Here is a 12,354-nt window from a genome sequence, read left to right as displayed (position 1 = left end):
GCTTTGAAAATTCTGAAGCTTAGGTTGCACCTCATACTAATTAAATGAGAATGTCTTGGAATAGGATCCAGGCATCAGTATTTTTTAAGGACAATGTGCATCAAAGTTTGGGAACCAGTGACAAAGTCTGAAATTAGAGTCAAACTTAATTTAAAAGTATGGTGGAGATAGAGGACTAATAGTCCAAAAGACAACCACAAATAGTTTAACAATAAAATATTTGCAGCTGAGACTCAAGAAACATCTATTTGTAGATAGAGGTTTCTGACTAAACATTGGTTTAATTGACAACACAGATAAAGATTCCTGTAACATTTCACATTTTTTGATAGAAAAAGTAGCATTAGCCAGTCTGCATGTTTTGACGCAAGTTAACCTTGGACGTAAGAAAACCTTAAATCTGTTGGCTCCAAACGGAGTTTGTGGAGTCCTAATTTATTTTAAGGGCTTTGTTTCTTTGCTTCTCTGGATCATGTCCCTGAGTGGTGTAGCTCTGAGTATTCGTGTTTTCTTCAAAGCTCAAGGGTCATTTATTGCTCTTTAGCTGTGAATTTTCCCCCTTTTTTAGGTGCCTCTAGCACAATGAATGTTTAGGCCATAAACCAATTACAGTTGGTTTATGTCATTTAGTTTAGGCCATAAACTAATTGAAAGATAGATCTTAAATCACTACCACCAGATTGATATTTTGCTGGTTAGATGGGATTTTGTTGGGCTCTAAACCAGAGGCCAGAAGTCTTAGGAAACTTGATAAGGATCATATTGTATTATACTGAATGGTAGGGTCAGATCTGGCAGGAAGTAGAAGGCCAGATCCTTGGGTCATTACTCTATTAATCATACTGCTTTCATCAACTGGAGTACAATAAACATTTGGTTTCCCTTTAGAGCATACCAGAAATTCCTGATGACCTTAAGCAGCTTTATAAAACTGTATGGGAAATCTCTCAGAAAACCATTCTCAACATGGCAGCCGAGAGAGGTGCTTTCATTGATCAAAGCCAGTCTTTGAACATCCATATTGCGGAGCCTAACTATGGCAAACTCACTAGTATGCACTTCTACGGCTGGAAGCAGGTTGGTGGAACACATTGTGGAGGACTTATTGCCAACTTGGGATATTTTGGAATTGAAAGAGTTTTATATTCTAGCTACCTATTAAATATTGCCACCTAGAAGTTCTTTCCCTTCAAATCCAGTATGTTAAAACCAGCCCATGGTTTTTGTACTAGATCAAGCTCTTACTTTGGATTTTTTTTGTTTCTTTAAGACTATTTAATTCCTAGGTTTGGAACCTTGGAATGATGTATGATCCTCCCTTTACTCCCTATTAGTCATTGACCAAGTTGTGTTGGTTATTCCTTGTAGTGTTTTTTGAATATCCTTCTATTCTGCCACTATAATTCTTAACTTATCTCTCTGCTTCTAGTATCTCTGCTTAGGCCATCTTGTGTCCTGCTACCATTCCTAAAATAAAACTCTAAGCATTCATTGTTTCACCACATAGCTAATCAGTACCAACTATAAAGTCCCACGATTCTGGCCCTAGCCAGTTTGGCTCAGTAGATAGAGCCAAAGGGTCCCGGGTTCGATTCTGATCAAGGGCATGTACCTTGGTTGCAGGCTTCTCCCCGGCCTAGGGCCCTGGTACAGGAGGCAACCAGTTGATGTGTTTCTCTCACATCAATGTTCCTCTCAGTCTTCCCTCTCCCTGAAAATCAATGGAAAAATATCCTCGGGTGAGGATTAACAACAGAAATAAAGTCTCTTGATTCCAGATTGTTTTCTTATTCCCCGGCAATATGCTGGGTGTTTATTTAGAATTTCATATTTATCTTTTTATTTAACAAACATTTATTGAACATATACTATGTGCCAGGACTGGGGAAACTGAATAAAAGATAATGATTCTTATCCTTGAAGTAGTCGCAATCTGTTTTTATACAGAGATATAGTCTAGCCCAGGGGTGGGCAAACTTTTTGACTTGAGGCCCACAATGGGTTCTTAAACTGGACCGGGGGGCCGGAACAAAAGCATGGATGGAGTGTTTGTGTGAACTAATATAAATTCAAAGTAAACATCATTACATAAAAGGGTACGGTCTTTTTTTTTTTTTAGTTTTATTCATTTCAAAAGGGGCCGAATCCGGCCCGTGGGCCGTAGTTTGCCCACGGCTGGTCTAGCCCTTTAAATAGTTATAAATCTAAACTAGACATGTTGTGGTAGGCAAACTTAGAAGTCATACACCTGAGTCTATCTCTTTAAGCATTTTTTTTTAATCCTTACTTGATATTTTTTCCATTTATTTCTAGATAGAGTGGAAGAGAGGGAGGAGGGGGTGAGAGAAAGAAATATCAATTGGTTGCCTTGCATACTAGTACATGCTCCTACCCAGGCTGGGCAACCTGCAACTACCAAAGTACATGCCCTTGATTGGGAATCGAACCTGAGACCCTTTGTTCTGCAGACCAATGCTCTTAACCACTGAGAAAAAATGGCCAGGGCTCTTTATTCGAGGAGGACTTACTGCCAACTTGGAATATTTTGGAATTGAAAGAGTTTTATATTCTAGCTACCTATTAAATATTGCCACCTAGAAAAACTTGAATCTGTTGGCTTCAAATGGAGTCAGCATTTTTGGGAGGGCTTCCTAGAGGAGGTAGAATTTCAAGTTCAGAAAACAATTTGACCTGGTTTATGGAAATGTATTTTAGATATTGGTCTTGAATGTCCAGTGGTCTCACAGTTTCTTCTAATAGTTGTATTTATTTCCCTTGTAGGGTTTGAAGACTGGGATGTATTATTTAAGGACAAGACCAGCAGCTAATCCAATCCAGTTCACTCTAAACAAAGAGAAACTGAAAGATAAGGAAAAGGCATCAAAACAGGAAGAAGAGAAAGAGAGGAACACAGCAGCCATGGTGTGCTCGTTGGAGAATAGAGATGAATGTCTGATGTGTGGGTCCTGAGGAAAGACCTAGAAGAGACCAGCACTTCAATAGCCAAACTACTTCTTGAGCATAGAGAATAAGGAGTGATTAAGTAGGGTTTCATTAACCATTTGGCACTCCTTTTTCTGTTGACTTCAGTTTTAGTAAAGAAATAGTTTTGCTGCAAAATTGTGTCATAGACAGTGAGAAGTGCTGACAAGACCTTTATCTGGATAAAGTTCATTCTGAAAATAAACATTTTCAAGTGATTGTGTGAGACTACTTTTGTCATTTATTTTCACACAAAGGTCAAGTGTGAAAGAACATGCCTTTTTCTCTTCTTTTTTATTGTGATAAGATAAACAAGTGTTGCCATTTTACAGCAAATGTTTAGTGGCATTAAGTGCATATACAATTATAACTGTCACCACTGTCTATTTCCAGAACTTTTTCATCAATCCCAAACAGAAACTATATAAAAAACAATAACTCCCGTTCCCTTCTCCCCTCAGTCCCTGGTAATCTGTTTTGCTTTCTGTCTCGAATTACTCTATTCTAGGTAACCCATATAAATGGAATCATATAATATGTGTCCTTTTCTATCTGACTTACTTCACTTAGCAATTTTTCAAAGTTTACACATGTCGTAGCATGTATAAGAATTTCTTTTCTGTTAAAGCTGAATAACATTCGATTATATGCATATAGCACATTTTGCTCATTCATTTATCTGTTAATGGACATTTGGGTTATTTCCTTCTTTTGGCTATTCTTTGAATTCTTGCTTTTAATTTGTTGGGTATATACCTAGAATAGAACTGCTGGAATATATGGTAATCTCTGGTTAACTTTTGAGGAACTGCCAAGCTGTTTTCTATAGCAGTTGCACCGTTTTTACATTTCTGCTAGCAGTGTATGAGCATTCCAGTTATTTCATATCTTCGCCAACACTTGTTAATTTATTGTATTTTTTATAATAACCATCTTAATGGCTTTTGACAGTTTGATTATAATGTGTCTTGGTGTGGGTCTCTGAGTTTATCCTACTTATGGTTTGTTGAGCTGCTTGGATTGGTAGATTCACATCTTTCATTAGATTTGGGAACTTTTCAGCCATTATTTCTTCAGATGATCTTTTTGCCCCATTCGGTTTTTCTTCAGGGCTCCCATAATACATCTATTGGTCCACTTTTTTGTGTCTCACAAGTCCCTTAGTCTCTGTTTACTTTTCTTCATTCTTTTTCTACTTTTCAGACTATAATTTCTGTTATCCTGTCTTCAGGTTACCTGATTCTTCCTGCTCAAATCTGCTGTTGAACCCTTTTGTGATTTTTTTCCCATTTCAATTATTGTTTCTTCATGCTCTAGAATTCGGTTTCTTTTAATACTTCTTGTCTCTATGCTGATGTTCTGATTTTAATATGTTGCTTTCCTGATTTCCTTTACTTGTGTTCATCTATTCCTTAAGTTCTTCAAGCATGTTTAAGACAGTTGTTTTAATGTCTTTGTCTAGTAACTCTGATGACTAGGCTTCCTCAGGGATGGTTTTTGTCTATTAATTTTGATGTTGTAAAATCAAAGTACTACTTTATTATTTGACACAATATGAAAGCAGCTGCAGGTTTGTTATCTCAGGTCTGAGACAGTAGAAAAGTCAAAGGTGTCATGAATTCACCTGTTAACAACTTTATGGCTGGAGATCAGCCAATTTTGGAGGAAGGTGAGTCTTAAGATGCTTGCTCTCAAAGTGCTGCTTGAAGTTCTTAGGGTTTAACATTTGTGTTCTATACAGTTCAGGTATATATTAAGGCAGCTTTGGCATCAGCCTTTTGGTCATGTCCTTGTTTCTTCTTTTATCCAGCTTGCTTTTTGTCAAGAAATTTTCATTTAGTCTTTCCTTTACAAAAAGATCAGTGCTTCTTGTGTTCTCTTTAAAAAGACTCAGTATCCCATTGTCATGGAGGTATAGTTCTTTATGGTCTTGTAAAAGCTTTATGGTTGGGACTTTAACATCGAGATGTGCCTTTCTTTAATATTTCCAATACATAGTTACCAAATGTAATGCATTCCATATATCATATCACGCACACAGCCTCTCCTGAGGTGTGATAACAAGGAGCCCTCACCACCATTTCAGCAGGTTTCTCTGGTTGAGTACATCACATCCACTTTATCTCTGCCCTTATGCTTGCTGCTCTCTTTGTTTTCTGTGTGACTTTGTGGTTTTCATAGCCTTCTCAGAGGGGGTTTAGAGGGAAGGTGGGGTCACACTATAAAATATGCACACTTCTGCTATTTTCTCTTCTTGCTAGTAACAACATGAATAGTCCCACCTACTCAACATTTTTTCAACCTTTAATTTTGAAATAATTTCAGACTTAAAAAACAGCAGTGTGTGCCAAAACTGGTTTGGCTCAGTGGATAGAGCGTCGGCCTGCGGACTGAAAGGTCCCAGGTTCGATTCCGGTCAAAGGCATGTACCTTGGTTGCGGGCACATCCCCAGTGGGAGATGTGCAGGAGGCAGCTGATTGATGTTACTCTCTCATCGATGTTTCTCTCTATCTCTCTCCCTCTTTAAAAAATCAATAAAATATATTTTAAAAAAAACAGCAGTGTGAAAAATTCCTGTGCACACTTCACCCAGATTCACCAATGTTAGCATCTTATGTAACCACAGTGCAATGATCAAAGTCAGGAAATTAATATCTGCACTCTACTATAATGTAATTTCTGACAAATGTTCAACTAACTAACGTCCCTTTTCTGACCCAGGATCCAGTCCAGGACTGCATGTTTGCATTTGGTTTTCATGTTTCCCTTTCGTTTGGAACCATTGTTCAGGTTTTCCTGTCTTTCAAAATCTTACCACTGTGGAAGAGTACCAGCAAGTTGTTTTCTAGAGCGCCCCTCATTTTGGGTTGGTTTCATGTTTAAATTCAGTTTATGCAGGGGTTTTTGTGTGTGTGGTTTTTTGTTTTGTTTTTGCAAGAACACCACCGAAATGACATTGTGCCCTTCTCAGTACATCATTTCAGAAGACACGTGATACCACTTTGTGCCACTGCTGGGGGTGTCGTCTATCATTTGCTTAAGAGACGTCCAGGTTTCTCAGTTGTAAAGGTACTATTTTCCCTTAGTAATAAGTGCCTTGTGAGGGAATACTTTAAGACTCTATATCTTGTTCCTCATAATTTTGCCCACTAATTTTAGCATGCATTGATCATTCTTGCTTGAAATGTTTATTTCTGTGATGTTTGGCAAATGGGGATTTCTACCTCTAGTCCTTCTGCATTTATTATTTGGAATTTTACTGTAAGGAAGAGCCTTCCCTTATCATGTGTCCATCTATCCATCCATGTATGTAAATCAGTATGGACTTGGATTCTGAAGGTTATCATCTATTATCTTTATTTCTTTTGTTGCTCAAATTGTCCCTCAGTGGACAACTAGAGACCCCTTCAGATGGGTCTTGCTGTCCTTTTGACATGTCCCCATCATGTTTGGAGCACTTGCTTACTTGGGTGGCACTATAAGATTATCCAGGATCATTTTGTGTTTTTTTTATACCCCAGCCCTAGAACCAGCCATTTCCTTAAAAAACCCCTGGTTCCTTTTTTTGAGGAGTGGTATTAATTGGAATGGGCACTATCCCCTCACTGTTTGGACCTTCTACCTTCAAGCACTTGTCCCTGTGTTTTCTTTTGTATTAAAAGAATAATGTTTTCTCACTACCTTACTCTGGTAGCTTTAAAATACAGTTTCTACCCTTATGGAACTCATCGTGAAGCAAAAATACATTTATCCAACATATTAAAACAATGTGATAAAGGAAGAAAACTACCTTATTGTAGACATACTGTGTATAAACCATTGTTTAATCATTTTGTCAGCTGCCTCTTGTCACAACATTGCTGCGATAGCGAACAGCCACAGAAGCTCAGCTTGCGTTACTGTAGGCATTTATTCACACATCGGGCGGTTAGCGGTGCCTCTGCTGATTTCACTTGGGCTTCCTCATGTGGGAGGGTTGGCTGGCTGTCAGCTTATCTAGGTAGCATCTGTGGATGGCTGGGGCAGCTCAGCTCTGCTACCAGTAAATGCATCCTTTGTTCCTCCAGCAGGCTAGCCCAGGCAGTTCTCTTGTTTACAGGAGAGCTGGACAGTAGTTAAAGTGGTAGAAACAAATTTTATTCAGGACTGTTGGAATCAGGGAAAAGAGACCTCGCTACAGAACTGGCTCAACTCCAGGTACACTGTGGGGAGGGGAATTTACAGCTAAGGAGCAGGGGAGGGGTGAACGGATGGAAAATGACATCAGCAGTGAGGGGATCTGGCTGACCTAACCTAACAGGAGTCCTTGCTGAAGACAGGCTGGGTGACCAGATCAATCTCAAAGCCAGTGCCACATATTTTAGATTTTAATTATACAGCACCCCACTCCTGGTACCAATTTCTGTATCCCAGGGGTCCTCAAACTTTTTAAACGGGGCCAGTTCACTGTCCCTCAGACCTGGAGGGCCGGACTATAGTTTTAAAAAAAAACTGAACAAATTCCTATGCACACTGCACATAATTTGAAGTAAAAAAAAACCAAAACGGGAACAAATACAATATTTGTATTTGCATGTGGCCCGCGGGCCGTAGTTTGAGGACCCCTGCTGTATCCCTTCCCTATTGCCCATGCTGTTCCTTTTGTCTACAATGTCTTTTCTCCGTATCTCCTTCCCCTCTAGTAAATACTTTATCTTATCCTTCAAACACAACTCGAATTCACCCTCTGTGAAGTGTTCTGTTAGTGATTGTCCCTCCTCGATATTTTCACAGAATTTTGTACATAAAGCTGTCATTGTAAAGACATTACACGTGGGTTTTTTTAAATATATTTTATTGATTTTTTTACAGAGAAGGGAGAGGGATAGAGAGAAACATCGATGAGAGAGAAACATCAATCAGCTGCCTCCTGCACACCCCCTACTGGGGATGTGCCTGCAACCAACGTACATGCTCTTGACTGGAATTGAACCTGGGACCCTTTAGTCCACAGGCCGACGCTCTATCCACTGAGCCAAACCGGTTAGGGCCATTATACGTCTTTACAGCTTGCTAGGTTGGGACCTCCTTCAAGGTAGAAATCTTATTTCCCCTTTCTTTGCAATCATGGGGTTAGCATTGTGTGTTTATTATACATGTTTGTTGAACGAATGAGAGTGAACGAATCAGTGAAAATCACATGCAGAAAAAAGAAAATTTAGAAGCTGGAGACAGAGCTGGCTTTGCAGTTGGTTACTGTGCAACTCTGGATGAGTAGATATTTTTCGGAAAATGGATGAAAGACTCAACGATGAATGCAGATAGCCAAAGCCAAAGTACAGCAGGGAGGACTCGCCTGCACATTTACCTGCTTGACAGAGTAATTACAGGACCTATAAGTTCTAGAGAATCAGGCAGGAAGTTGCCTGTGTGAGGGCAGGGACTGGGCCTTTTCAGTGGGGACCTGCAGCTGTGCCCTCTGGAACAGGTGCTGCCTGATTTCCTTGGTCCTGGCCCCGTAGATGATGGGGTTGATCAGACACGGCAGCAGTAGGTAGAAGGCGCTGAGCAAGTTGTGCACGTCCTGGGAGGCAGTGCGGGCCACACGGTAGACGATGGATGAGGACATGGTCGAGGAGTAGACGGTGAAGATGACCAGCAGGTGGGAGCCACAGGTGTTCAGGGCCTTGGAACGTGCTCTGCCTGATGAAATTCGGAACGCAGCATGGATGATGCGGGCGTAGGAGGCTCCAAGCAGCAGCATGTCCAGGACTCTGTTGAAGATGCGGACAGTGAGCCCCACAGTCTTGTTTAGGGAGATGTCCCCGCAGGAGAGCTTCATCAGGGCCATGTGCTCACAGGCAAAGTGGTGGATCACATCTGAGCGGCAGAAGTGTACCCGGGAGGCCAGCCCCACCACCGGAGCAACAATGCCTGTGCTCCTGGCAGCTGCTACCCCCACCAGGCAGGCCAGCAACTGGCCTGTCACTATCTCGGGGTAGCGGAGTGGGTTGCAGATGGCAACATAGCGGTCCAGGGCCATGACCAGGAGGATGTTGCAGTCAAAGACAATGAGGAAGTAGATGCAGAACATCTGGACCAGACAGCGTGCCAGGGAGATGCGGTTGAAGCGGGTGGAGAAGCTGAACAGCATGGGGGGCACCACGGCGGTGGCGGCACAGATGTTGACAGCCAGGAGCAGGGCGATGAGCAGGTACATGGGCTGGTGCAGGCTCCGCTGGGCCGCTACGGTGTGGATAACCAGGGCATTGGCAGAGACAATCACCAGGTAGAGACCGAGGAAGGGCAGCACCAGGAGTGTGCGGGTCTCCTGCAGCCCCGGAAAGCCCATCAGGAGGAAGCTGGTGTAGGACAAGTTGGAGTTGCCATTGCCCCACGCTGACATCTTCCCTGGGGAGCAGGATGACTCTGGGAAGATAAGCGGGGCAGGAAGCCTGGGTTCTGTACCTTGGCCCCTACCAGAGCCTGCCCCAACTTCACCAGGCTTTGATCTCCATGAGCAGCCAATATTCTTAGGGGGAAAAATTAAGTGTCATAATTTAATGAGAAACGTTTTTTTTCAACAATTCTTTGCCTGCATTTCAAATAAACCCCTCAGGGTAGATTTTGGATGTAGAATTGTTGAGTCATATGACATGAACATTTTTGAGAGTGCCAAGTAGATTTCCAAGAAAGTTGTATCAGTCTTGTCACTGAATCATCGGTGCTATTATTAAATTATTATAAATTAAAAAATGTATTTTAGTAATTTAATGGTTGAAAAACATCTCATTTTAATTTGCATGTTCTTCTTTGTGAATTTTCTCTTCATGTACTTTGCCCCTGTACTACTAGGGACTGTTTTTTCTCAGCAATCTAAATATTAAAATCATTATCCATTGAAACAGATTTTCCAAATCTTGCTACTATTTTTATTTTGTTTATGATGTTATTAAGAGTAAAAGTTTTTTTTTGGGGGGGGGGGCGGGAAGGAGACATATGTAATACTCCTTGTAATACTTTAAGCAATAAAACAAAATTTTTTTAAGAAACAACCACAAACACACACACACAAAAGAGTAAACATTTTAACTTTATAAAATTAAATCTATTGATATTTTTTATTGTGGGTTCTTTTCTTTAAAAAATTTTTTTTATTGATTTCAGAGGGGAAGGGAGAGGGAGAGAGAGATAGAAAAATTGATGGCCGAAACCGGTTTGGCTCAGTGGATGGAGCGTCGGCCTGTGGACTGAAAGGTCCCAGGTTCGATTCCGGTCAAGGGCATGTACGTGGGTTGCAAGCACATCCCCAGTGGGAGATGTGCAGGAGGCGGCTGATCGATGTTTCTCTCTCATCGATGTTTCTGGCTCTCTATCTCTCTCCCTTCCTCTCTGTAAAAAATCAATAACATATATTAAAAAAAAAAAGAAAAAGAAAAATTGATGATGAGGATCACTGATACCGGAGACAGAGCCTGCAAGCTGGGCATGCGCCCTGACTGGGAATCGAACTGTGACCTCCTGGTTCATAGGTCAACGCTGAACCACCAGGCGAGTTCTTTTCTTGGTTTCAAGCTTAGCAATTCTTTCCTCATTCAAAGATCAAAAAGATAGTATATTATGTTTTGTTCTTCTTTAAAATATGGCCTAATTTTTTATGTTAAGTTTTGAGCCACATGAAATTCAATTTGATATGTGACATGAGGTGTAATCTAACTTGATATTCCCCCCCCCCCAAGTTGCTAAATAATTGTTTAATTTCCATTTTCTCCACTGCTTTGTGTTACTATCTTTTTGTTGTTGTTAATCCTCACCAGAGGATATATATTTTCCCCCCATTGATTTTTTGAGAAAGTGGAAGGGGAGGTGGAGAGACAGAGAGAGAGAGAAACATTGATGTCAGAGACACATCAATTGGTTGCCTCCCACATGCACCCCAACTGGAACCGGGATCGAGGCTGCAACCGACGTACGTGCCCTCTTCAGTTCTGGGGCCGATGCTCTAACCACTGAGAAACCGGCCAAGGCTGTGAGGTACTTTCACATGTAGTTTCCCCCCTTTTTAATAGCCGGAGAGTCTCTATTAGGCAGATATCACAACTGAGTCTGACATAAGAAGTCATCTTTTATTCGTTCATTTATTCAACATATTTTTGAATTTATAATGTACCAGGCACTCTGCTAGGCACTGGGCTTCATAGATACTCAGCCACTAGGGAGAACCAAGTGGCATGGAGCCCCGGGATCGCTAACAGCCTCAGGGTCGCGAAGGCTCCTCAGAGGAGAGGAGGTCTAGTCTGAGAGCAGAAGTGGGTCAGCCAGGGGAAGGGAAGAGGGGAATTAATGGGGGAATTAATGGGGGAATTAATGGGGGAATTAATGGGGGTGGGTGGGAGTAGAACTCTAGAGCCGAGATCCCTCTCACTGTCACCACACCTCAAGGGCTTGGTGCAAGTCCCATGGAAGAAAATGATAAGAAAAAACAAGATGAGAGAGTAGAAATGAGAGGATGAACTAAACGTTTGCTGATTTTCCACTATTGCTGAGACTCAGTTTCCTAAAGGAGGCATATAGGTTAGGCGGAGAATAGGATTTCCTCCTGAGAAGGCCCGTGGCTGGGGAGACAGGGTCATCGGTGTGGACTGGACTGGGGGGAGTGGCACGGTGGTCCAGAGAGCGGGAATGGCAGACGGGGGTGGAGGCCCAGTCGCCCTCCTTCCTTGTGCCCGCCCTGCTCATCCCCTTCTCCAGCCTCGCTCCCTGACAAGAACCTCTCTCCAGCCCCCTCCACCCTCCTGGCTGAGCACCCCCAACCCAGAACTCATACTCACAGTCAGGCAGGAGCAGAGAGAACAAGAGGGGCTCCCTCAGTGCAGTTAAATGCACCCCTACTCCTCCCCCGGGGAGCCCAGGCTCCGGATGAGCCAATGGGCAGTGCCCGTGTCTGCTCCTCGGTCTCCTGGGACATCCACAGGACAGCCTGGAGCCCAGTCTCCTGGCGTCCGGGCCAGGCCTTCCGACTGGTCTGGGCTGTGTGGGGTCTCTGGACTGGAGTTAAAGGGGGACAACTCAACACAAATGGATACTCAGACCTCACATCCCAAGCTCAGGCTGTAGCCCACCCGGGGGTGGCTCTGCCAAAGCAGGGTCAGGGTGTGGAGTGCAGGGTGTTGGTCAGTCCAGCAGGCAGGCTCCAGATGTCAGGAAAGGAATAAAGCGTTCTAAGGAAGTGAAGCTTTTATTGAGCATCTACTATGGGGGAATTTTTGAAGGATCAGTGGTACTCATATAATGTTTATGGGAGAAAGGGGGGATCTCGAAGAAGGAGAATGAGGTTATATGAGGGCCTCTTGAAGTGAGGATCTTATCACCCCATTTTAGAGGTGGGCCCT

The 12,354-nt window shown here is 42.4% G+C and overlaps 2 protein-coding genes across 2 annotated transcripts in view; one reads left to right on the top strand and one right to left on the bottom strand.

Annotated features, from left to right (window-relative positions):
- The window catches only part of RRM1 (ribonucleotide reductase catalytic subunit M1), a 57,815-nt gene extending 54,300 nt beyond the window's left edge, over window positions 1-3,515 (top strand). The window contains exons 18-19 of the mRNA XM_081099704.1: window positions 889-1,077; window positions 2,782-3,515. Of these exons, the coding sequence (XP_080955830.1) occupies window positions 889-1,077; window positions 2,782-2,970 (378 nt within the window). The 3' untranslated portion in view covers window positions 2,971-3,515. The remainder of the gene's footprint in view (window positions 1-888; window positions 1,078-2,781) is intronic.
- A 4,857-nt stretch (window positions 3,516-8,372) lies between these two features.
- On the bottom strand, window positions 8,373-9,459 carry LOC308525146 (olfactory receptor 52K1-like; the record flags this gene model as incomplete). The annotated part of the gene is made up of 1 exon (XM_081099915.1): window positions 8,373-9,459. Exon 1 carries the CDS (start codon window positions 9,366-9,368, stop codon window positions 8,373-8,375), a length of 996 nt encoding a protein of 331 aa, XP_080956041.1. The 5' UTR covers window positions 9,369-9,459.
- Between the last annotated feature and the right edge of the window lie 2,895 nt (window positions 9,460-12,354).

The sequence above is a fragment of the Myotis nattereri genome (genome assembly GCF_964212035.1).
Source record: "Myotis nattereri genome assembly, chromosome: 9".
Lineage (NCBI taxonomy): Eukaryota > Metazoa > Chordata > Mammalia > Chiroptera > Vespertilionidae > Myotis > Myotis nattereri.
The sequence above is the reverse complement of the archived record's forward strand: the minus strand, read 5'-3'. Positions and strand labels throughout refer to the sequence as shown.